General features: G+C 42.7%; 1 protein-coding gene across 2 annotated transcripts in view; it reads right to left on the bottom strand.

Annotated features, from left to right (window-relative positions):
* Positions 1–27,847, bottom strand: part of LOC127573061 (alpha-(1,6)-fucosyltransferase) — a 592,121-nt gene that overhangs the window by 151,378 nt on the left and 412,896 nt on the right. For both annotated transcript variants that reach the window (XM_052020880.1, XM_052020871.1), the window contains one exon: positions 22,795–23,240. In XM_052020880.1, coding sequence (XP_051876840.1) covers positions 22,795–22,997 — 203 coding nt within the window. In that variant the 5' untranslated portion in view covers positions 22,998–23,240. The remainder of the gene's footprint in view (positions 1–22,794; positions 23,241–27,847) is intronic.

The following is a 27,847-nucleotide window of genomic DNA, read 5'->3' as shown; positions in this document are numbered from 1 at the left end:
GTGGCGATTACCGACGCCTCAACAACATTACGACCCCAGACTGGTACCCCGTGCCGCACATTCAGGACTTTGCTGCCAACCTGCACGGGCGGTCCATTTTTTCCAAGGTTGACCTTGTCCGCAGGTATCACCAGATCCCGGTGCATCCAGACGACATTCCGAAGACGGCGCTGATCACACCTTTCGGCCTCTTTGAATTCGTCCGGATGCCCTTTGGTCTCAAGAACGCTGCTCAGTCCTTCCAACGACTGATGGAGATGCGGTCGGGCGCGACATTGACTTCACCTTCATATACCTCGATGACATCTTGATCGCCAGCAACAGCCGCCAGGAACATTTCACGCACCTCCGCCAACTCTTTCCTCGCCTGAGGGATTTCGGCCTGACCATCAACCCAGCCAAATGCCAATTCGGGCTGGAGACAATCGATTTCCTGGGCCATCAGATTGACAAACACGGCGCCACGCCCCTGCCTGCGAAGGTCGACGCCATCCGCCATTTTGCCAGACCCACCTCCGTCAAGGGCCTGCAGGAATTCCTCGGTATGGTAAACTTTTATCACCGGTTCATACCATCTGCAGCCCGCATCATGCGCCCGTTGTTTGCTCTCCTGTCAGGCAGAAGCAAGGACATTGTTTGGTCGGAAGAGGCTCACACCGCGTTCGTCGAAACCAAGCAGGCCCTGGTGGACGCAGTCATGTTGGTGCATCCTCGCACAGACGTCCCGACTGCCCTCACAGTCGACGCCTCCAGCACAGCGGTCGGAGGCGTTCTAGAACAGCTTATTGAAGGGCGTTGGCAACCGCTGGCGTTCTTCAGCAGGCACCTTTGACCACCAGAGCTCAAATATAGCGCCTTCGACCGTGAGCTGTTGGCGTTGTACCTGGCTGTCAGACACTTCCGATACTTCTTGGAGGGCAGGCCGTTTACAGCTTTCACCGACCACAAGCTGTTGACCTTCGCTTTCAACAAGGTCTCAGATCCCTGGTCAGCACAGCAGCAGTGGCACTTGTCGTACATCTCAGAGTTCAACACGGACGTCCGCCATCTGTCTGGGAAAGAGAACGTGGTCGCGGATGCACTGTCACAGCCCACCATCCAAGTTTTGTCCCGGGGGTGGATTTCGGCACCTTGGCGGAGGCACAGCGAATGGACATGGAGATGCCCAGCTATCGCACTGCAGTCTCGGGCCTGCAACTGGAGACCTACTGGTAGGCCCCAGTGAGCGCACCCTGCTCTGCGATATCTCCACAGGTAGACCCCCCCCCATCGTGCCAGCTGCCTGGCGCAGACGGGTGTTTGATGCCATCCACGGCCTCACACGCCCATCCATCCGGACTACTGTCCGGATGGTGTCAGACAAGTTCGTCTGGCATGGCCTGCGTAAACAGGTTTCCGAATGGGCCCGGTCCTGCACTCACTGCCAGACCTCGAAAGTACAGCAGCACATCAAGGCCCCCCTGCAGGATTTTCAACCTAACCGCCAGAGGTTCGACCATATCCATGTCGACCTGGTTGGCCCCCTACCAGTCTCCCGAGGAGCACGGTACCTCCTCACGATTGTCGACCGCTTTACCCGCTGGCCTGAAGCCATTCCCCTCGCAGACACCTCTGCCCAGTCCTGCGCACGGGCCCTTTTGTCAACTTGGGTGGCCCATTTCGGTGTCTCGGCACATATCACTTCAGACAGGGGAGCTCAATTCACCTCTGGCCTGTGGTCTGCCGTCGCCGACTTGTGGGGTTCCCGGATCCACCTCACCATTGCCTATCACCTGCAATCCAATGGGCTGGTGGAGAGGTTCCATCGCCACCTGAAGTTGGCACTCATGGCCCGCCTTAAGGGGCCCAACTGGGTAGACGAACTCCCCTGGGTCCTGCTGGGGATACGCACTGTGCCAAAAGTGGACCTGCATGCCTCGTCCACGGAGATGGTCTACGCAACGCCCTTAGTCGTCCTGGGCGAGTTCCCACCAGCCCCTCGGGGGCCAGAGAAAGAACCTGCCACGGCACTCGACCGGCTGCGCGAGTGGCTTGGAAACCTGGCTCCGATTCCCACCTCGCGACATGGACAGGCCCTGACCCATATGCCGACTTCCCTCCAAGACTGTAAGTTCGTCTTCGTCAGGAGGGGCGCGCACCGATCACCGCTGCAATGGCCGTACGAGGGGCCATTCCGGGTCATCAGGAACAATGGGTCTACGTTCATGCTGGACATTGGGGGGCGCGAGGAGGTGCGTACGATTGACTGGCTGAAGCCGGCTCATTTAGACTTGGACCAACCCGTGGTGGTCCAGTGAGTGCGGCGCAGGGGCAGGCCACCCAAGTCATAGTTTATTTAATTCTGGTTTTCGCGACGGTATTGCAGGTTCTGGTCGGGGGGTTATGTAGTGACTCACCACACCAACATTGAATTGGCTCCCAACATCGCGAACGTCGTCGGAGGCCCCAATCCAAGATGGCGCGGAAAGCCCGCGTGCGGGAAGGTCAGGTGACCCGTGCTGACGTCACGCACGGGAACTGTAGCGTGGGAAGTTTTGGGATATTAAAGGCGCACCGCGCCCCTGTCATTCATTCAACTTCTGATTTCGAACTAGCGACTCTGTGTCTTCATTTTGTAGTGTGTAGCTAGCCGCTACATTGGTGACCCCGACGGGCCCAAACGTTTTTGGACCCACGATGTCTGCACAGCAAGAGGTACAGGCAGTAGCCCTTAAACTGCCCACCTTCTGGACCTCCAGCCCCGTGTCTGGTTCAACCAGGCCGAGGCCCAGTTCCAGATTTGCCAGATCACCAGGGATGACACCAAGTACTATTACTTAATTACACCAAGTACAATAGCTTAAAAAGGAAAAAAAGCATCTAAGTATGCATATAAAATATAACCTAATCTACCGACTTTTAGGCTTGGAAGTATTTCAAACAAAGCCTACAGGTTTGAAATAGGCAGCAGAAACTCAGCTTGAATTAGACACTGTTTGAAGCAGACCACAAAAATAATTAAATTTCAAGGAATTCTGCACAGAAATGCTGCATGATGATTTCAAATATCCTCAGGTAAACAGCAAAGTTTTGGAGTTATTAAATCATGACAGAAGGATGCTGTTCAACCAGGCTGAAGGCATCAAAATAACATTTCCACCTGGCCCAAGAGAAACATCAGCACACACATTTACATCAGAGAAAAACGAGCATTCAAATACTGAATGAATAATTACAGATCAAGATCATCCCTTTAAGTGCTTTAAAACTCCTGAGAGGTAATCCAAGCACATTTCTGCTACGTTAGAATACCTTGATAAAATACATCTCATATTACTTTCTGGGCCTCATGACATCTGGTTAATATGGCTTCCCGTTTAGGTTAGTAGATTTGAAAGAAAGACATGTTCCTGAATGAGAAGTGAGACACCACTAATCCCAAAAGTAACAATTCACAGTTTTATCTGGAAATTAGCTAGAAATCTGGGATCTCTAAAATTTACCACATATCCAGAACATAGAACAGTTAAGTACAGGAACAAGCCCTTTGGCCCATGATGTTGCGCTGAACTTATTAAACTTATCGTTAAATGCCAAACTAAACGAATCCCTTCTTCCCACACAATGTCCATATTTCTCCATTCTTTGCACATTCATGTGCCTATTTCTATCGTATTTCCCTCCACTACCACCCCGGCAGCAGATTCCAGGCACCCACCACCCTCTGTGTAAAATAACTTGCCCTATACATCTCCTTTGAACTTACCCCCTCTCACCTAAATGCATGCCCTCCAGTATTAGACATTTTGACCCTGGGAAAAAGATATCGCCTGTCGACTCTATCTACACTTCTCATAACCTTATAAACTTCGATCAGTCTCCGCTCAGCCTCCACCGCTCCAGAGAAAACAACCCAAGTTTGTCCAACCTCTACTTATACCATATGCCCTCTAATCCAGGCAGCCTCCTGGTAAGCCTCTTCTGCACCCTCTCCAAAGCTTCCACACCCTTCCTAAAATTGACCAGAATTGAATGCAATACTCCAGATGCGACCTAACCAGAGTTTTATAAAGCTGCAACACAATTTCCCGACTCTTAAACTCAATGCCTCGACTAATAAAGGCAAGCACGCCTTTACCACACTATCAACTGTGCAGCCCTTTTAGAGAGCTATGGACAGGGACCCCAAGATCCCTTAGTACATCAACACCATTGAGGGTCCTACTGTTAGTTGTGTACTGTCCCTTTACTTTTGACCTCCAAAAGCGCAACACCTCACACTTGGCCGAATTAAGTTTCAACCACCATATCTGCAACTGATCTATATCCTACTAATTCCTACACTATCCACAATGCCACTGATCTTTGTATTGTTTGTGAACTTACTAATCCACCCATCCACATTTTCATCCAAAAATCTATTGGACTGTTACATAAACTCAACTGGTTCAACGTCTTTCCACTCGTATCCTTCAGGCAAGAAAACCTGAGGGACTGACCTCTGTGCGATTCCAGTTCACCCCTCCAAGTCTCAACTACTGTTTGAAGGGATGAAGCAAGCTCGTCAAATGTATGAAACAAATGAAAGATTGACAATAAATAAGAATAAAAAGCAACTGGATGGAATTGAGAGATTTGTACCAAAATTTGATTCCAAATAATGAAAATATGTGTGGGCTCTGAAACTAATGAATGGAAGCTTGTGTTTTTGGATACAAAGTTGACCTTACTAGTTTGCTCCTGCTCTATTAAAAATCTATCAATTTTCCTGCAGGGCTTACAGTGTCTTACTCCAATGAAGTGTTCCTTTAATGCATCAGAACCATATGCAGAATCTCAACTATCTAAATATTGACCAGAGATCAACAAATGCAACTGCCAAGTCATAGGAAGCGTTCGTATAACATAGCAAACAAACTACTATTGATATAATCAATAACTAACGGCACATTCCAACACAGCAGACAGAGCAAACATGGAAACAATATTCGTACAGCAGACAACATGTTGTACTTGTCACTCTGGACAAAGAAACTTTGTCACAACTCTTTTTCTTTAACTCATTCTTCCACTGCAAGTAAATTGATTTCGGTTCAATGTATAAAGTGCTTTCATGAAATACGGTTATAATACATCGACAGGAACTCTAAATTCTTGCAGAGGAATAAACTGGTGCATCAGCTTTGTATGCACTAAGGCTATAACATCACTTTGGATCTCATTCCCACATACTAGCTGTGTAACCAAAGATTGTTTTCCACGTACTGTGTGTTGAATCTCTGCAAATTCCCTGATATTGACTTCCAAGAGACTGTAACTAGAACGTGATGCAAGTAGTTTGAAGTTTATTGATGTTTGTGGCCAAAAAATTTCTTTGAGTTGCTTCCTGATGGGTCTTGTTGAAATATTGCCACTAAACTCATTCTAGGTGGAACTGCAAAATTATGGGCTAACTGTGCAAGTTTCTGGTAAAATACATTTGCATAATCGCAATATCAGTCAGCGCAATTGATAACAAAGGGCTGGGTTTTCCTGGGAAATGCCAGTGTGGTTCATTTGTAGACTCTTATATAAATAAGCCACGTGAGAGTGATATCACCTTTCTTCTGATATGAGCAGATGTGCCAAGTGTTGCCATTCTGTAATAAAGTGAACCCACTTTTCCTGAAGCTCGTGATCTCTCAAGATTTCTGTAGTTACAGCTGATAAGCACCACAAGACAGGTTCACGTACCAACTACAAACAAACAATAGCCAACAGATCTGTTTGTATATACAAGAAATCAGACATTGTGAGAGGTGTTTGCTGGTATTCTATGATGTTTCTGTCCCTGCACACCCTTTCAAACTGTACCACTTAATTCACATTGTCCCTGTTTGTCTTTTAATCATAATGTGCATCTTCAAACTTCTCAGCATTTGATTTCATCTGTTGCTTGTCTGCTCATTCTGACAATGTCCTCTTACAGTCAGTAGACATCTTCCTCACTGTTACCCACACATCCAATTTTTGTGTCATCTGCAATGCTGAAACTTTATCCCGCACACCCAAATCCAAGTCTTGTCCTTTTACCACCCCTCTTGCCATTTAACCCCCTGCAACAGCACAGAATTGATGCCTTAGAAGGAAAAATAAAGAGAAAAAAATGGTTCATCCCATGACTCAAGCATTGCAAAAAACGAGTATAAATAAAAATAATAAACACAGATGAAACAATTGAAACTTGTAAGAGGACACTTCTGTATCTTTGATCTTATTGTGAAGAGATTACAGAAACGTTCTTAGCTGAGTCTTCCATATTACTTGAGCAGATACAGCTGCCAAGGACAGAAACAAACCAAACTGACCAAATGCTACTCTTCAATGGGTTTCCAAGGAAGATCTAGAATTTAAAACAATGGTTGCAGCCGATTCTAATTGTGAGAGGGCTATCCAGAAAGTTTGTTATTTTTTTTAACTTTCTTTTTGACTTGCAGACTCCACCTGACCTCCCAAAGATTTACCAGCTTGCTTCGGCATCTCACAGCCCCAGATCATCTCCCCAACACGTCCCAAGCCTGTGTCGAAACTGGCCAACTGTCAGCAGCACTAATTGCAAATCAGTAGCTGAAAGTTTAATGAGCAATGAATGCGACAATATTTCCTGCTTCAGTCTGTGACATTCAGCAGTCAACCACATTGCCTGACATATATTGCACCTCAGCCAATATCTCCACCATGGCCCCTTAGTAAGATAGGGAGTGAATTACATCCTTCCATCCCAGTCTATCCACCGTTCAAATCTTGTGAAGAATAGTAAAGGGTTCCAAGGGTTACAGTACACAAACTAAGGTTTTATTCCATGCAGTTGAGAAGGTGAATGAGTGATTTAAAGAAGTTTTCAGGATAGGGAACAAAGGCTAGATAGATAGAAATTATTTCTACTGATTGATGGATAAATAGAGTGAGCTCAGGGATCAATCTTGATCTGAATGCATGGTAAGAAAAGAAGCCTTGAGGGGCAAAGTAACCCACTGGTGGTCCAACAGTTCTCTCCCCACTTAACCTGGACTAAAATCCCAAATTGAACAGCCAATTATTGATAAAATTTATATACAGTACTTCCTCATAATAAACCTCAAGATATTGTCCAATGACTTGAGAAAATGTATTGGTATTGGTTTATTATTGTCACTTGTACCGAGGTACAGTGAAAAACTTGTCTTACAAACCGATCTTACAGGTCAATTCATTACACAGTACAGTTACATCAAGTTAGTACAGAGTGCATTGATGTAGTACAGGTAAAAAAAAATAACAGTACAGAGTAAAGTGTCACAGCTACAGAAAAAGTGCAGCGCAATAAGGTGCAAAGTCACAACAAGGTAGATTGTGAGGTCATAGGTCATAAGCAGAAATACTCTAGGAGACACAAGTTGTAAATATTTAGGTACATGATCAGCCAGACCACTGCCAGCACTGGAACCACTCACTGAAGAAGCTAACTGATACATATTCACAATCTGAACTTTGTTAAATGATGACATCCATGGTGAAAGAATTTTGCACATCTTTTGTATTTGGTATGGTCTGTACAAAGGTTGAATTTGGTCCTTTACAGCTAATAAAAACTAAAACTTAAAAGGGTCACTAGTCTATCCCTGGTGGTAAAATTAAAAGGGCTCATGAGGTAAAGATCACTAGAGCCATATTTAATTGACCCTAAGGTATTTAAAGAATCCTAAGGTATTTGGTAGACATCTTAACAGCATTTCCAATCTGTCTCTGTGTTCAGGGCAAATACCAGGTAAATGAAGGAAAACACACATGGTGCTTACTTAAACAAAGAGAGTCCAAATCTAAATCTTAAAATCACTGATGCAAATTTCACTTCCATGATGATTAGATTAATTGAAAGGCACACCAGGGTTACTAGATTCACAAGAGGTTTTTCTCATCTTAATTCATCTCATCTATTCAATACTTCTTTGCTCTTTCTTCCTTCATATGCTTACCCTACTCCCTCTTAATATTTGTGTGTCATTCACCTGGCAGCACGTTGTACATTCTAGTCAACAAATAATCTGCTGGAAGAACTCAGTGGGTCAAGCAGTACCTGTGAGTGGAAAGGAACTGTCAGCGGTTCAGGTAGAAATCCTGCATCAGGATCGATCTAATCACTCAAAGTGATCAGTATATTCTAATCTCTTTGAGTAATCTAAAATACACAGGGCTGTTTCAAGGTCATAGTATCCATTTGTCCGTGCTAACTATGGCGCCTTCCTGAGCTTGTCCCATTTGCCTGTGTTTGGCCCATATCGCTCTGAACCACTCCTACTCATGTACCTGCCCATATGACTTTTAACTGTTGCAATTATATCTGCCTCTATCACTTCCTCTGGCAACTTGTTTCATATACCCACCAACTTGCGTGTGAAAAATTTGCACCTCAGGTCCCCTTTAAATCTTTTCCCTCACACCTTAAACCTATGCCCTCTAGTTTTAGGCTCCCTTACTCTGGGAAAATTACAATGACCATCCACCTTATTTATGCCCCTTCATAAGGTCACCCCTCAGCCTCCCTTCTCTGGGGAAAATGGTCCCGGCCTAGCCAGTCTCTCTTTATAACTCAAGTCCTCCAGTCCTGGCAACATCCTTGTGAATTTTTTCTGTACCCTCTCTAGCTTACTCATATGATTCCTATAATATGGCAACTAGAACTACATATAATATTCCAAGTACGGCCTCACCAATGTCTTGTACAGTTGTAACATGACACCCCAACTCTTGTACTCAATGCCCCAACCAATGAATGCAAGTCATACACCTTCTTCACCACCCTGTCTATGTTGTCTCTTTCAAGGAATGTACTTGTACCTGAGGTCTCTCTGTTCTGCAACATTCTCCATGGCCCTGACATTCACCATGTATGTCCTACCCTGACATAACAAAGCATCACTTTGCACTTGTCCAAGTTAAATTCCAGCCTCCATTCCTTTGCTCATTTTCCAGGTGATCTAGATCCTGTTGTAACCGTAGACAACCTTCTTCACTGTCCACAACACCAAAAATTTCTGTCATCTGCAAACTTACCAATCATGCCATATACATTCTCATCCAAATCATTAATATATATGACAAAGGTACCCAACAGACAGTTGATCAAAAAAATAAATTGCTTTAGTAGTTTATAAATTGTACAATTGTCAACGTTTAATTATACTTAAGTGAAATAGATTCACAGATTATTGGAATACGATTCCCATAAGAATAAACAATGTAGAATCAATGAGTTAAACAAAGCTGCAGCTTCAGCCACTTAGAAAGGTTATAATCTCTGCTTCTTTCAAAAATGTGTAGAGTTTGAGGTATATAAAATAGTCTAAAGGAAGAAATTTTGTGCCCATTGCTAAATTATTTCAAGAGCAAAAATGCATCATATGCTGAAAATACAAAATAAAACAAAATGCTAGAAAAATTGAGCCGATCTGGCAGCATCGATGGAGAGAGAGAAAGAGTGGTAACAAAATCTGATGAAAGGTCATTGCCGTGAAATATTAATTCTGTTTCTCTCTCGCTAGGTTATTTTGTTAGTTTAGCTAAATTATCCAAGGATAGAGATAGACAAATTTCCTAAAGCATGGTAGACCCACAGAACAAAGTAATGAGTCACGTCATGAACACTGAATGTTCCCCCACCTCCGCTGAGTTCAGGTGATTTCATCGTCAGGCAAAGATCCTGTCTTACCAAAGTTGAAATACCAGGTAAGCACACGGATGGCCAAATGGGAATTAGTTATACTTAGTCACTGGAGATGGATGGGAATTTTCCAGAACTTAGTTTTCATCAAATTATCTGTGAGATATTTTTGCTCTCCCAAAGGATGATGGGACATCTAGTGGGTAGAAGATGTATAATTGTGGTTCTTTGGGTATTAATAACACGCTTCTGGCAGACTCAAATGGATCAGAATTTTCCTGCTTATCACATTTATATGCTCATAACCCTTGTCACTAGTTTGGTGGCCTAGAAAGATCAGGTGTCAGTCATCTCTTGAGGAAAAAAATGCCATATCAGAGAGTGTATGACAAACTTCAGCCCCAAGGCTAGTACGGCAAGATGAATAAGAATCTTGGTGAAGAATTCTTAGCAAACTGTCATATTAAATGGGTTGTTTCCCAATGCGGTCCAGGGAATAGAAGTGTAACAAGGTCCATTGCTGGTTTCCTTCCTCTCTATTAATAATCTGGAACAGGGCACAGATAGCACACTAATTAAATCTACAATTGAAATTATGCAGCAGAAACCATACCCTAGAAGAAAACAGATTACAATTGGACTTTAATTGACTCGAGAAATGAGTCCAAAATAAACTAATGCATTGCTCAGGTGTTTAATGGACAACTTGGGACATGGCCGTGATGATAGGCAATTTCACAATTGGCTTTGGTAAGACTTCATCTGAAGTTCCTCTGCACCATCCTCTGCATCAGAACGATGGGGACTCTCAAGCAAATCAGGAAAAAAAATAACAGGATGATCCCCAGCTGAACCGCACTAATCTGTGGAGAAGCACAACCACAGAACAGAATAGAAACAACCAACAAATGGGAAGATCGTTGGAGGTGACAAGACCAGAAGAAAATCGGCAGTATTTTCGAAATCAGGAGCATGGTTTGAATTGCTAACTTTTATTTATCCTCAGATGGCTCTTCAATGGTGGAGTGAAAACCAGCTCTTTAACAGATTCTCCAACAAAGATTGAAGATGTTTCTGATAAATTTTTTTTAAAAAACAGAAAGATGAAAATCATTCAAGGAATAAATAATGGATCTGTGGAATTCAGTGATGAGCCTGATGACTATATAGGGGTCAGAGGAATTCTGCAGTTTTTTTTGTTATCCAAATCATAACAAAAAGGTTGTGGGGGAGAGGGAAAGAAGGGAGATGGGAGAGTGGGCATGGAGATAAATCTAACAAGAAATGGAAGGATGCCAGGCGTACAGAGCCAAGTTCAAGAGCGCCATTTTATAACAGTTTCCTCAGATCCAGCATTCAATATGAAGGAAACAAAATTCATCCCTACAATACAAACATGAAAAATATCACCAAAGTTGCCAACTAGAATGGACAATCCAACTACCTACAACAAGAACAGAATGCTGGAAGAACTCCATTGAGTCAAGCAGCATCTGCTGAGGTGAAAGGTGCAGAATCAAGTCACAGAGTCATACATTATAGAAACAGGCCCTTCAGCCTAACTGGTTCATGCCAACTAAGATTCCCATCTAAGCTAGTCCCATTTGCTCGCGTTTGGCCCATATCCCTCTGAACCTTTCCTGTATATATGTCTGTCCAAGTGCCTTTTAAATGTTGTTAATGTACCTGGACCACCCTCTGGGTGAAAAAGTTGCCCCTCAGGTTCCTAGTAAATCTCTCCCCTCTCACATTAAACCTATGCCTTCCAGTTCTTGATTCCCCAACCCTGGGAAAATAGACAGTGTGCATTCACTCTGTCTATGCCCCTCAATGATTTTATGTTGGTTTCTTGGGTCAAGATCCTGTATCAGGACTGAGGAGGGAACAGGAAAGATTTCCAGTATATTCGGGGGGAGGTGGGAAACAGAGGCTAGTAGATGATATCTATCTACCTGTCACTGTTGCTGCTGCCTTTGTTTGTGCAGTTTGCATCTGTGTGCCATTACTAGACCTGGTCATGAGTGCTGTAGTATTTACTGATCGCTGATTGCTGTGGGTTAAACATTAACTGTTATTAGTGGTGAATGAAGTGTTGCTCATTTGTGCTGAACTTTAAGGTTAGTGACAGATTAACCAGGAGGAACATGGTTGTTGCTTACAGAGATTTGTTACAGACCAATTAACAATCATTTCAGGCCCAGTAATTCTAGCCCGCTGCGAAGGAAAGATAATAAGCTGGCTTTAAGTAGCATGTATGTTTTTGGCATCGTATCTCTCTGCAGTTAAATTGTTTCGACTCCTGGCCTTTTGTCCCCATTTGCCTGTAATTGCTTGACAATGATCAACTACATGCTTCTGGTACACATAAGTGGTGGAAGCCTTAATCTTCATGTTTCAAAATAAGACAAATATAGAAGTGTGATATAAAGGCTTCTAAATTCACAAATGTGCAATTCCTGGCTCCCCCAGGAGTTGGTTTCCAGGACATTGGTGTACTACCTTCCAAAAAAATCATGAAATAAAGGTGAGCAACTGAAGGCAGGAGACACAATAAGGACATGTCCGGCACAGCTTTGTGGGTCAAAGGGCCTGAATTGTGCTGTAAGTTTTCTATGTTCTAAGGTTTCTATTTCTACAATTTTCCTATAAGAGGCTATTAAAATCAAGCCATTGCAAGGATGTCCCCAAATGTGATACAGGTATGAAACAAATTATACAGAAATGCCAACTGCAGCAGTCAGGGGAGTTTGATCAAATAGGTAGGAGACTTAAAATTAGTGCTTGGCCAAAAAGGTAATGATTTTAGATTCACACTAATTACTTTCTCGTCATTTCTATTTTACATTAAAACTTAGCTGAATTTAAAAAAACGAAAGTTCCAAAAAAAAAGCTGTGAAGATAACTTCTCTTTTAAGCTTCTCATTAGTTAACCCTCTTCTTATCATTCACACTCCATTGAAATAATGAACCAGACAAAAAGAACTTGGTTTGATTTGCAGTTTGTAGCGTGTTAGTTCACCCCAGTTGGGGTGGTAGGTTTGCTAATCATGCCAGTTTATCCTGGAGGTTGCAGCAACAACATGTGACACTTCTGCAAGTAAGCCGGAGAAAACTTACTTGCAGAGTTAGCAATTCTTACTGAAGTCTGGCCAAAGCCTTCCACTACCCAGGAGCACTTCCACAAGGCAGCACTGAGTAGCCCTTTTGCACCTTGTAGCTGGGCTTTGGTTTGCCACAGCATTACAAATGCAGCTGGCAACACAGAGTGCTATTGAACGAAGATGCCCTTGCTGCTGGGGTAGTGCATTATATGCTGCTAATGGTCAAGCATAGTAGGAAGATGAATCCCTTTTTGTTCTGGTAAAGGGCTTAGATAGTCAACATACATCTAATGGTACTCTGTGCAGAGCTGGAAGCCTGCAACCTATCCAAAGCTGTTTACTTTCTACATCTGCTGGTGAGGAATACTAGAAGCATCTGCAGATCCAATACATAAAAGTTCATCATTGTCTCACTGGCAACATCCAGCAATTTAATTCCTGCCTTGCTACGAGGTGCTCCTTGGAGCAGCTGGCAGGTTTCAGTGAGGAGATCCTCACTGAAGTGCAGACACTTCCCATGCTGTTCCTCACTGAAGTCAGGAAGGGACTTGCTCTCTCATCATCGTGGGTGGATCTGGCTTCCAGCTGAGAAGCCGCTCTCATTCCCCCTCGCCACCCATCTGCCAGTTTGTTCTGCTCTCCCAGGCGCTAATGCACAATACCCGAGAGCCACTGGTTGCTCAAAAACCTTTGAAGTAAGAAAACATCTTTCAGCTCCTGCCATGTATTCTTAATACTGATGGGTTGTCTAACTCAAGAAAACCACACCGGACTCATCTCGGCTGATCTTGCCTGATGTGGATCACGCCTCTCTGCAGCCACACTAACCTTCGGTGGCCACTCAGGTCCTACTCTGCTCAAAGCTTCAATGTCGCAGCTTTCCTGTAGAGTGGAGCAGTCCACAAACAGTGTTGAGGACCAGGCAGTGGATCTAAAGGCCCCACCCCCAGAGCATCAAAGGTCTTTGCAATTGTTTACAAACGTCTTTGATAATCAGAACTGTGGAAAATCAATTGAAACAGTATTAAAATGAAAAGATGTATTAAAAATACGTCAAAATAAATTTAGAAACACATTCAACTAATAAAAATGAATGAAAGCATTAATACTAATAAAGAGAAAAAAAAACAAACCACTTACCCTTTTCTTCAAGGTGGTTGACAGTATTCAAATGAATGGGGCTGACTTCAATATACCAAATGGCAAGTGTCTAACTTAGGGGACTGATGCAAAGTGTATCTGTCCCTCAGCTTAGCATATTTGTTCTCTGCCCTGAACACAGCACCGAGCCCCAACGTGGAGGCCAGTTGCATCTGTTCCTTACTACCACACGCGGACACTGAAGTCAGGAACAAACTAGCCCCCAAGGAGGACCTCATGAAAAGATTTTTAACCAACCCCAAGTAGGAGGTTAGCTCGTTTCATTCCATTTTATTTTCCCTTTAGAGTACTTCATCACACTGGGAACATTCAACAAATATTTGTTTAAACAATCCATGTTTGAAATCAAATCATCAATACTGTCTAAGGTTAGCAAGGACGCTGAACCACTGAGGGAAGAATATCTGTGCAATAAATAAGTACCATAAATTATGGGAAAATGTCACCAGATAAACTCTGCAGGAACATTTTCAACCAGGTTCAGCGACCACAAATATTTTTACTAATATTTAGACACTTGACTTTTCTCACAATGCATGCACATCATGTCTGGAGCTTCCCTATGGAAATTAGGACAGAAAGGACAGCACGGATCCAAAAACAAACAAATGTAAAATCTAATCCTTCACATAAAATTACACCTCAGCTTTCTGCATTAAAATTTCATTAAGGCTGACAAAGTAGAATTGAGATTTTGTTGCCTGTCTACTTTCATTGTATAAAATAATGAAGTGAAGGATTTTACTGTGCAATCAAGAGTCATATGCACAAGGATCAGTGGCATTTTCGGAAATGAATCATTATCCCCTTTTTCAGGTGTACACAGAAAGAGCACAGATTTATCTGAAAATAATGCAACATATTTTGAAGTTGAGGAGAAAGCCAATAATTTGGAAACAAAGAGAAGAGGCACAGTTAATTTTGATGCTTCAGGAAGCCATAGCAGCTGGCAATACTACCTCAAGGTCAATTTTCCAGCAAGACACCTTAGAGAGCATCTGTGCTTAAGTAGGTCAGTGTAGGCCAAATCAACCAGTTAAAGTGATTCCAACAAAACAAATCGTCTTATCTGAACCTCGTTTTCTCTGAGACAATAATCAGGATACTACACTAAAGTACTAAGAGAAGGTTGTACCTGTTCCACTGATTTTTCCCTTTGGGCAACAAAACTTTTTAAGAGCCCTTTCTGCAGCTTCTCTTATTGATATTAGTTGTGGACATTGTGACTGTCCAGATAAAACCTCTCCCTCTTATTTCAAAGTCCATTAATTCAAATCACCTGATAATTCAAAGGTTACCAAATGCTAAATCCTTGTTTAATTTGTGCTACTCAGTTCAAATTAGGACAATTCAAATGCTTTTTTTAAAACACCAAACAATCAAAAATAAGGTTTTTTGATTTTGAAACAATCAAAATGTTGGCCTTTTTTTAAATGAACAATTGAGTACAAATCCCATAAGTGTTTGCAAAGAATCTAAATATGACTGTGGTGATGTGTATAATGTCTTCATATTTTGCTGCATTAATAAATATTTATTCAATGTAGATCTGTAGTATATACCATTATTCTTTTATCTTGAGAAAATGTGCCAAATTCTGGTTTAAATAAGGTAGATATATAAAAAGAGGCTGGTTCCATTAGCAGATGGCTCCAACATCAATTTTGGGCTAAATATACACTGGGGAATGAAGAAAAACATTTTTACTCTGTGTGATTATGATATGGAATTTGCTGCCTGTAGGGGTGGCAGAAATGGAATGGGCCAAACAGTCTCATTCAGTGTCCAAACAATCCTCTGAATCAAAATTCTCAATGCTTATTTGCCAACATGTTAATTTGGTATAAATATCTCGCATTCCCCAAGTTTTCTCCCTCTCTGCCACTCTGCATGTCACATGGTGGATGACAATTCTTCCCCTGCCCAACTCAGAGTAAAACATTGGATCAGGTGCACAGCATTCCAGTGGAAAAACTATCAATATGACACTAACTTTATTGCTTAAATGAGAAGGATAGGACGAAGTCAACCTGACACAGAAAGCATTTGCATTTAACAACATGGTTTACTCAGAGAGTTTGTAGACAAAAGAGGTCATCCTTATCCAAGTACCATTGATTGCGAAGTAATGAGAATTCCAAATTAATGCAGAGCAGTAAATCATTTTCTATAATCAAGTTAAGCAAAAGAACAGAAAGTAATTAGTTGAAAATTGTAACTTCTTCCACATTTCAGTTTTATTAAAATCAAAAGCAAGGCAAATACAACTGCTCTCAAAATTGTCCATTTTCAGAGAAAGTGAGGAGGCATTTTTCTACTCCATTCTGAAAGGGCCATAAGTTGGCAGAGGGTCAACCCTATCTGATCAAATAGCTTTTGACATCAGATCTCATTGGAGAAACTCTGGCAAGCTGTAGATGTTGATGGAGCTTGCAGGTTGTGAGACAGTAGAAAACTAGCTAGCTCTCATGCTGTTCTGGGTTTGCTTTGGGGCTGGGGGGAGCTATGGGTGAGGCGATCCCAAAAGGCCTCAAGCAGCAGCAGCAACAGCAACAACCTGCGTGCTTCTCATTGGGAGTGTGGGGCTACATGTTGAGCAGTCTTGAAGGAAGAGCCATAAACAACTTATGGCCTGGTACAAATGACAGGAGGTTCAAATAGGTTTCTACAAATTGTCTAGAGGACAAGTTTATACAGGTAAACAGCCTCACCTATGAGTACGTCTTGGCCCCATCACTTTTCAACATCTAAGTGAGTGCCAACTCTCTACAGCATCAGCTAAATTCACAAAAAACTGAGGCCTTGAGATGAACTGTGCAGATGCCAGTCATCACCTGAGCCAGTGCTACACGCAAGGAACTCCAGGAATTACAGTGATACCTCTGACATGGAAATTACATTCTGATCTAATCAATGGTTAGCTACTACACAAAGCCATCACTCAGAAGCTAGAACAGCAGTGTGGTCACTGCTGAGTATCTGAGAGCATGGCTGGACCTACACCGACCCACTTTTAACACATTTACACACAGAAGACTGGACAGAATATCCGTCCATGCTTGATGAAAGAAAATCCTTTATTCAACATGCAAGATTGTATGTTGAATTATCCTTGGCGCAGAATTAGGCAAATGCAAAGCCAAATGCAAAAATCACCAGAACTTTTGAAGAGGTAGAAATTTGTGTCAGTGATGTTAGAGTCAGAGATTTTGCAGCACAAAACAGGTCCTTCAGCCAAATGAGTCCACTGATCATCAACCATCCATTTACAATAATCCTACATTAATCCTATTTTTTAAAAATGCTCTCCACATTCCCATCAACTCCTTCCAGACTGTCCATACTAGGGGCAATTTGTAGCGGCCAATTAACCATAACTACACATCTTTGGGATGTGAGAGGAAGCCAGAGCACCCGGAGGAAACCCACATGGTCACAGTGAGAATGTGCAAACTCCACAATGACAGCCCCTGAGGTCAGGATCGAACCTAGGTTGCTGGAACCGTGAATCAGCAGCTCGACCAGCTGTGCCACGATGTTGGCAGTAATCCTGCAGACTTAACTGGTAAAATTAGGCCTCTTTCTTCATATATATTTTTGTATCCTCCTCTCAAGACTCCACACATTTTACCTTTAGCATAAAAAGATGACTCCAGTTTATAGTCTTGAAGTGACAGTGATGTAATTATCAAGAATACTGTGACATGGATGCAAATCAATGATTGATGCCAAAATGCAAAAGCAACACCTAAGCACAGTACTTCCATTAAATCTCAGCAAATCTAAAATGGTAACTAATCAACTAACAACTTGATTTTATTCTAAATTATATTGTAATTAGCCAGTAATGTGGATTGAAGAGACACACATTAATTCTTCTGGGGATAAAGAAACCACAGACTTCAAAACCACTGAAAGTATTCATGAATGTTTAACACAATACCCCAAGACCAAATTATCAACATTGGCTACATTATTTTCTGTTATATTTTTATTTTAATTTTTTATATATAGTTGGGATGAGTGGAGCTCTGCAAAGGTACAGATTTTTCCATTGCTAACTTCTGATGTATATTTCAACTCTTTTTCTTGGCAAATGTTGCTGGTGAAGAGCAGACCTGAGTGTTAACAGACCAAATCAGGGACAGTACTGGCTGCTCCTGTACTCGGCCTCATCCATACTCCTTACGACACATCTATTATTTTCTGCTTCTTATAACAGTCATATCTTTCTGGCCTCTGTGATTGACAGCTTAATGTCAAATTACACTTGATTAATTGTTGTCTTGCCAGGGATTGAACGTCATATACGACTCCTGTAGTCAGCAGACATGAGGTATTTTCACCCATAAGTTGCTACATGATTGGGACCCATTCCACAGATTAAAGAAAAGGCACCTTATTCACCAAGCATTCTGGTGCACTCAATTTTCAAAAATCAAAACGGAGCTAAACATCCAGTGAGAGAATTAAATCATATGATATAGTTTGGGAAAATGAAACAAATAAATCTAATGGCAAATATAGTGGGACTGATAAGACACAACTTCCAACACTCCTTAAGTGTTCAATGTGTCTAAAATATGACCAGTGTCACAGATGGATGTTTATGATGCACAGATTAAAGCAGAGACCAATTCCAAAGGACTCATTACAGGATGTCGACACGGCAGTCCAAGTTTACAGTATATCTGATGAAGTTTTTTAAGTGCAAAGAATATATCATGAATATATCATGTTGATTGTCAGCAGTGCATCCTGAACATGTGGAGCTGCTGACACAATCCAGTTATCAGGTTAATTTAGAGCCAAGCAAATCCCAACAACATTCTTTCAATTGTGCAACAGTAAAATAAAGCCAGCATTGAACATGCACATTTTGCATAGAAAATACACAACAGTGCTTATTGTCATCAAAAAATAATGTGGTACAGAAAATATTGCCTGATTGGAGGAAATGTTTCAATAATAAAAAGACCAGAGGGATTAATCTGACTGGGAAAGATCTGTGAAAATGCAATTCTTGTATTGAAGATGAAAGCTTTGAGCTTTTACTGTGTAAATATGTCTTGTATTATGCACACCCTTCAACATGTCGCATTTATAACAGAAAGAAAACAGCATTAAATAGGTTAGAAATTTTAAAAATACAAATAGCAACAAGTGCCCTCTATTTAACCTTGGAAGCCTTCACAGTTGTATAATTTACCTGGATGCTATACTTTGACCAGTCGTCTTAAAAGGATTAGCCATACTAAGAATAAGGTCACTTAGTAACCAAAGATCATCGAGGTGTCCCAGACAACCCATAGGCACTACGATAAGAGATCCTATGGCAATGCCCTCAGAGCTGAAAATTTAACTCCTTGTTAATCTGCAAACAGTCACTTGAGGAAGCCTTTGTTTTACCAGCTCCAGCACATCAACAAAGTCCAAGCCTGGTGAAGAACATTGCTTTGAACGACGAGTGGGAACGTGGAAGACTGAAAATGTGCTCAAACCCACTGATAGTTCCCACTTTTTTTTTCCTCCTGGCACCAAGCCATTTAAACAATGGAGATGAAACAAACAATTGTGCTTCATTTCAGAGATGGAAAATCCCTCTTTCAAATGGATTAGATGTTCTTTTATGCAGTTCATTCTCAGCAAGTCTGGGACTTGTACACATGCACTGTCAATTGCCGAAGTGTTGGATATGCAGATAGATTTGGAAAGGCAGGATCCGTCAGCTCACTGTGGACACCAACTTTGAAGCCCAGTCCCACTGAAGTTCCCCAGCATTGCACTGGACAATTGTCTCTCAGATCTGCAGGATCCAAGACCACCATTGATTTCAGTGGGAATTGTAGGACTTTGGATGAAGAGGCAAAATGGAAGCAAGTTACTTTTTAAAAAAGTATTTACTTCAGCTTTAATGTTTTTAACTGTTGACGTGTTTAGATGTTTTTAGTTAACATTATTGGTATTTTTCACTAATTCTTAGAGAAAATAAAACAAATTAAAAGGAAATCCCTCTCAGTTTTTATATTCATCAAGTTTGATGGCAGGGTTTGCTGGCTGTCAGCAAATTTAGGGCAGTTTCTGGGCCTTCCGAATCTATCTGCACGTCCAACACTTCTGCAATTGACAGTGCATGTGTACAAGTTCCAGACTTGCTGCTGCTTAGTCAGCTAAACGCTGGTCAGTTGACTGGGTGGGCGATTGATCAAGTAAACTGTTTGCTTCTGGATGGCATCAAGTTTCTCATGGCCCTTGTGGCCCTATTTATTTGGCATGGAGTATCGTCTATCATGCTGCTGACTTGCACCTTGAATGCAAGTTGGATTTGTTCATCACTCATACTGCAATCTTTTCTTCATTCTGTCCTTCTAGGTTTAAATAATAGCTTGGCCAGTGAGAAAGTTAATTTGATGGCAATAAAGAGTACTTAGTTGCTGAACAAACAGCACGAGAGTATAAAATATAACTTGAGCCTTCCTTTCCCAGAAGGAACAAGGCAGGTTTCATAGAAAAATAGCAGGGGTTTGCAATGTTGTACATGAAATCTCCTTTGTCTTGGGCAGTTCTTCAGAGTTGAGGATGACTGCCTTCCACTCCATTTCTTCAAGTTCTGAGGTGGCTACTGAGGCCAAGAAAGAAAAGCGATCGAATGGCTTTCAACACACAGTTGATTAGGTGCGGACTAATCATGTCCTCCTGGTTTCTCGAAGGAAGAGACTCCTCAGTCAAAGCCTGTTTAACTCAAAGGAATTTAGGAGTCTTCAATGGCCTTTTGTCTGTTGAAACTGGAGAGAACACTCACACAATGCAATTCATTAAGTACCAGACCAGGCCTCAGAAATCCCTTTGAACTCATGTAAAGGTATTTACTTCATCAAATGCATCACTAATTACGTGAAATAATAAGTGCTCCTTTTGGAATAGTTAACATCAACTGACTCGCAGATCGGGTATCCTTCTTTCATTCAGACAATATTTTGCAAGCTGTAACAGATTCCTGTCCACTTGTCCAAGGAAGCCCAATTATTTCCTTCCTAAATCAACTGAGATGCTGAGCAAGTTGTTATCATCTATTACCAAGGATTGAAAGATGCTTGCAAAAGTAAAGAAACTAAAGTCATTTTGTGTATTACTCCTTTATCAATGGTTACATTATGACTGAACAGTTCACATTTCATGTCACCATCTTTTAGGCAAAGCATTTTATACACAACAGGAATAGGAACAAGTCACTCAACCCCATGAGAGAGATCAGAGTTGATCAGCACCTCAATTACATTTAGTGTGCCTGCTCCCAAATCCTTGACTTGCTCATGTAATGAAAGCCTGGATTTTCAATTGACTGAGCAGCTGCACCTTTCCAGGCTATAAAATTCCACATTTCCACTGTCCTTTGCTTGAAAATAAATGCTTCCTGATTTTACTTCCAACAGGCTGAGCTTGATATTCTGAATTGGCCACACAAGAGGAAACAGATGCTCTGCAGATGAACTGTTAAACCTCTCTTATTTCAAAGATGTCCACCTGATTTATCTTTCAATATTCAACAAGTTTGCACAATTCAACCCTTGACATCTCTGTGTCATTGGTAAATCTTCACCTCCACCCCTCCAAGAACACAATTTTGTTTCAATTGTACTGCTCTGTGCTGAACACAGTTCTATACTGGGATCTGACCAAGCTCCACACAAATGAAGCATTACTTTCAGACCTTATATTCCAAACTATTTGAAATAAAGAGTGATATTTCATTTGACAGCTTTTGGATAACTTTTTTGGCCCACTCCACTTGGTTTTAATGATTTGTCCACATGGACATCTTATACCCTTTGCTGCCCTACTCTACCTCATCCATCACTGTTAAGAAAATACTCCAATTACACTTTCATGATCCAAAGTGAATGACCTCAAACGTTCACACACTGATTCCATCTGCCACTACTTTGCTGATACAATCTGGTGGTATTTATTTAAAACTTCCTGCTTTGAGCCAGAACATTCTGCACCTCCTGCGTACATCACTCTTTCTTCAAATCATTAATAAATGTGGTAAAGAGCTGAGATTCCACTGCTGCGCCCCGAGGAAATCTGCTTATTAATTCTAAAACGAGGATGTTCCTTTTCCCGGTACTCCGTCTCCTATCATTCAACCTAACCTGCCTCCTGTTCCACAAGTTTTCATTTTTGATCATTTCTGATCCAGAACTATGCCAGGAGCCACAAGAAAACCCCTGTGGCCAACATTCATACACCAAGGCAAGGGGTGGGGGGGTGGAAATGTAGCCCCCGCAGCCAACATGCTGGGTCTCATACAAAAACATCCACATTACTCAGACACAACCTATCCTTTGCAAGTCCATGCCAATTGTCTGTGCAGCCTTGCCCTTGTCAAATGCACAATCATACTATGCCTTATGACAGATTCCAGTAACATCCCCGCAAGCAATGCTAAACCATCAGCTCTGCAATTACTTGTTTTCTCCCCCTCCTGACTTCTTAAATAATGGAATGCATCATCAAACTCACTGCACAACACAGTATATTTAGAACCACAAAATAAAGCAGTTGCACTTAGACACGCAGCATCTCTATATTAAGCATCCTAGGCACAGTTTAAAGCATTATAAATATATCTATGGAATACTTATATTTTAAGAGGCATAAATTAATTCCTGCTCTCACTTGGGTATTTCAAGAACATCCCTTTCCTCACTAACAAGCGATGATGAAAATTTCTGCAAAACAATAGTTAGCACTATTAATCGTTAAATGCATCCCCATTGCAGTCTCTTGCCTGACTTATTTACCAAAATGTATGCAAAATTCCCCTTGCAAGTCTTCACTGAAGCCAGACCGCACCCCCCATCTACCCACCTCAGAGACTCTGCCATCCTCCGAAGATCTTCATTTTGTTGCTTCAAACGTTCAAGTTTTGCCAGTATCTTGGATAGTTCTCTGCTGGAGCGATCTGGTTGGTCGCTGTCTCTGACTAAATGCCCGCCTATATAGAACAACAAAGTCCCCCAGGCAAGAAGGATCAACATAATCCATCGCCAGGAGCTGGTCCATGGTCGCATCTTCAGCTGGTCAGCTCTCTCTGTACTCCACAGCAGCCGTTCACAGGTCAGGAGCTAGCATGCTTATGGGATCTGTGCCGAGATGAATGAGTTTCTGTCTTCCTCTCCCTCAAAGCATTGTGCCAGCAATCAGATTAGCTCCTAGAATTTCTTGTAGCACTCTTTTTTTCTCCCCCAAATAAAGCTTCCCCTTGATTTGACAACCAGCAAATTCTCTTATTAAAAGCCTCTCATTTCGATACTCTGCAGAAAGAGAAGAAAAAGAACACTTAATTGGATTAATTATATGACTTGCAGATAATAGTCCACATAGGAAAGCAATTTCACTGAAAGCCTAGACACTGTTGTATGGAAAAGGGCCAGACCTCTTTACCTAGCCTGAAAGATCCAAAAGGAGTTCATGTGGTTAATTCATAGTGGAAATTAAAAACTATTCCAGACAAACACTGCAGAAAACATTCATCTATAGACTGACGAGCTGTGAAGACGACACATCGGCAAAAGTAGCAGTTGGAATGAGAGAGAATGCATTACATTTGAACTGGGATGATAAAGCTGAATTGAAACTATACTTTTAACTTGGACTTAGTATACAGAGGTAATTTATAGTTGAATACCATTCTAAAAGATTATCAAACCCTGACTGTGAAAAGTGGAAGATCAGCCTTTTAAAACGCAGAACTCCAATCCGGTTTATTACTGCTCAATCAGTCTCCTCTCAATCATCAGCAAAGTGATGGAAGATGTCATCAAGAGTGCTATCAAGGGGCACTTACTCACTGACATCAATTTTGGATTTGCCAGCACCACTTAGCTACAGGTCATGTGGCTGATTGGTCAAGGGAAGAAGAAATAAAGTAGATGATTGGTGGGGTGGGGGGGGGTGTGGAGCAGATGTTTGGTGCAGGCAAAGGTTGAGAGGACTTGCAGAGAGGATTGCTTGGTATGATTGAAGTCGTGGGAGACTGTGTGGTGTGTGTAAATTTGGAGGCAGGATGATGCTGAATGGCGTTGATGGGGGGGATGAGTCAGGCAGGCTGGTCAGAGAGAGAGAGAGTACTGAATGTGGGCTGGGGGTGGGTCAAGTTGACGTCTGGGAGAATTGAGGGCAGATATCAGGAATATGGTCTTCCAAATGATTGTGAGGGATAAGAGCTTCGGCAGAGGATGGAGGGTTTGGAAATAGCACATGAGCAGCAAGGTGGGATGGGGTTTCACAAGTAGAGGTGATGGAAAATTAAAGGGGCCATGGAGGGTGGAGAAATCAGGCAAATGGTTGGTATGTTGGGAGATGGATAACAACTAAGAGGACGGTGGAATTAGAATAGGAAGGTCATGTCGTGGGGAAGATAAATACCTCAGACACTGGCCTGTAGCCCAGGGAGAGTTCTACCTTCACCAACACACAATCTTTTAACCCTCTGCTTAAGATCTGTTTCAGTATTTTTGTGGGCTTGATAAAACACAGCAGAATTTTGCACATCTCAGAATCTCATGATACAATTGTTGTAGTTCAGGAAGCAGCCATTCATCTCATTGAGACTACACTGACTCTTTGTAGAGCAATTGATTCAGTCTCATTCCCCAGCTGTTTTCCCTGTAGCTCTGCAAATCATTTTCCCCTTTGAAAGCTCTGCTTCCTTCAACTTTACTGGCAGTAAATTCCTGAGCATAACTCCACATGAACAAAACTTTCCTCATATTTCCTCTTCTACCTTTTGCCCATCACTTTGCATCTGTGTACCCTGAACCGTACGAGGAACGTGGCGAACACGCATGCGCATGCCTGTTGGTCGATCGCTCAGAGGATCGATTGCGAGAACGTGGCAAGTACACATTCACGCGCCTGTGCGCATGCGCACACCTGCCAGTCGATCACTCCGCAGAGCAGTGATGCTCTCCTACGTGAGGAACGTTACTTTTGGCACAAAACTTCAGGGACTTGCGTGCTTTTTGGTCTCCATCAGCCTTCTTGATGATCTACAACTGTAAGTTGCTTAGTTTCTTTAGTTTGGTTAACATGACTCAGTAAAAACATTTACTCCACTGCCTATTGTCTTTCTTACTCTGTGCATACATAACAATTGACAACGAGGATCAAAACAAGAATGGTCCTTCTACTTCAAGCACCCAATCCACTTTGGGTTAACTATGGTAAAAGCAACACCGGAAACCTGGCTGCAATGTTGGAAAACCTTCCAGGACTACACCGAACTTCCGCCAATTTTAACACCAATGGCGGAACTGGAGGAAGCAATGAAACTCAAGCTGCTTCACATGCCCTTGGGAGAACCCGGACAGAAATACTTCGACACTCTGCACTTACAGAACAAAGCTGAATTGACCAGTGCGTTTAAGGCTTTAGACAACGTTTGGGGGACGCAGGACAATGTCTTTATGGCACGCTTCAGATTCTCGCAGCTGCAGCAGATCCCTGATGAGAACGTAGATGATTTCAGCACAAGATTACTCTGGCTGTGCAGGAACGCAAGTACAAAGATATCCCTATGAACAAATTCGAAGAAGCAATGCTTATCAAGGCGTTGATTATCGGAGTCTATGATGAGAAGACACATGAGAACCTCCTGTCCGAAAAGCACAACCTGTCCTGGGACAAAGCATGCTCCACAGCTCGTCACAGGGAGACAGTCAAGAGAGACCTTACACAGATTCAACCAACCCCAGCACCACTTATTCAGGCAGTAATGGAGCGAGAGCCCCATCCTGAAAACATCAATGTTTGCCAGCGGTTGCCGACCTGCAGCTCCCAGTCAAAGTCACGTCAGCCTTCACAGAGATGCCATCGCTGTGGTGAAAGTCATGTCCAGTGGTCCGACTGCAAGCATCCAAGGACTGTCTGCCGGTTCTGTCAGAAGGCAGGGCACCTCAAGAAGTTGTGCTTCGCAAAGCAACGCACCACGGGAAAGCAACAGAATTCAACCATCAACTCTACACAAGGAGACAGCCGCTGCGAAGAAGTAGACACCATCTTCCAAACCCATGAACTGGGCAACCAGAACTAGCCTCTGCACTTGGTTATGCTCACAGTGGACAACCAGCCCATGAAATCTGAGCTGGATACCAGGTCAGCCGTCACCTTGGTATGCGAATCATCTTTATGCCGGATTCCAGAACTAGAAACCTCCAAGCTCGGTGTTTCACAGCGACACCAGAGACAGTGTCGACATACGTGGCGTATTCACGGCAGAAGTGGTTCACCATGGATACCTGTTCCACTACTGGTGCATGTTGTCGGGGGAGGCCAACGGATTGATTAAATGGATTAAAAATATTCCATCAGTGCTATCCTACATCTATTGTATCAGGGGAAGCTCTGCACTGAATACTACAAAAGCACCAGCATGCATTCCAAGCGAAGGCTTCGGGTCAATACCGTGGTCAAGTTCAAATTTAAGGAGGACTGCCAGCCGAAGTTTTACAAGGCCCGCCCGGTGCCCTATGCTGTGGCCCCATAGGTAGAAGAAGAACTTGACAGCCTACAGAGAGCGGATGTGATAGAGCCAATGCAGTACTCAGAGTGGGCAGCTCCGACCGAACCCGTCCTCAAGTCCAATGCATCAGTGCGAATCTGCGGCGACTACAAACTGACCGCAAACCCCGCGACAAAACTGAACGTGTATCCACTGCCATGGATCGCGGACCTGTATGCATCCCTGTCAGGAGGCCAACAGTTGTCAACGCTAGACCTGAAACACACCTACAATCAGTTACAACAACCAATACACACAGAGGCCTGTTTCTGTATAAGTGGCTGCTATTTGGAGCGAGTTCTACACCTGGGATAATTTAGTGAAGGATATTCCTCACGTCTGTGCTCATCTTGATGATATTTTAGTAACCAGTATCAGAGTCCCATCATCTTGCAACACTAGACAGAGTACTTGCTGTTTGGAGGAAGCCAGCTTTACCCTAAAGAAGGAGAAATGCTCGGTTTTGGCCAACTCAGTTGATTACCTGGGCTTCAAAGTCAACAAAACCGGTCTCCAGCTGCAGGAGCACAAAATCAAACCCTTAAAAGAGGCTCCACGTCCATGAAACATGACGCAGTTACGCTCATTCTTGGGACTAGTCACGGATTACAACTGGTTTTCTAAGTCAATCAGCTACAGTGTTATAGCCCTAATACCGACTACTCCAGGAGGACCAACACTGGGAATGGTCAAGAATTGAGCAACAAGCATTTGAACAAATAAAAACCGTTCTCAGTTCTTCGTCTGTGTTTTGGTGCATTACGATCCCAAGAAACCTAAAGTCATGAAATGTGACACCTCACCATATGGTGTCGGGGCTGCCCTCCTACATCGCATGCCTTGTGGAACAGAGGTGCCTATTGCTTTCACTTCAAAGACAATGTCTCAGGCAGTGACAAATTATTCACAGCTCGACCGAGAAGCCCTAGCTATTATGTTTGGCATCAAGTGGTTCCACTTATACATATTCAGGTGGCCTCTTGAAATCCACACAGATCATAAGCCTCTGTTAGGCTTAATGGGGGAGACATGAGGTATCCAACAAATGTCCTCACTGAGAATGCAACAATGGGCATTGACCTTATCCGCTTACTCCTACACAATGAAGTATACCCTTGGAAACAAAAATGTCGTTGCCGACGCCTAAAGCAGATTACCAATTGTTGAGGGCACAGCATCTGGCACCCCTCCGTTCGAGGTTGTTCACCTGTTACAAAGTCGAGATGAAACACCAATCAAAAGTCACCTCATTAGGCAGTGGACAGCCTGTGATCCACTTCTATCACAGGTAAAAGAGCACTACAGGTTGGTTGGCCCGCCACCCCTTCACCCGAATTTCAACTATTTACAAATCGCCAA

Source organism: Pristis pectinata, chromosome 1, assembly GCF_009764475.1.
Source record: "Pristis pectinata isolate sPriPec2 chromosome 1, sPriPec2.1.pri, whole genome shotgun sequence".
Classification (NCBI taxonomy): domain Eukaryota; kingdom Metazoa; phylum Chordata; class Chondrichthyes; order Rhinopristiformes; family Pristidae; genus Pristis; species Pristis pectinata.
The sequence above is the reverse complement of the archived record's forward strand: the minus strand, read 5'-3'. Positions and strand labels throughout refer to the sequence as shown.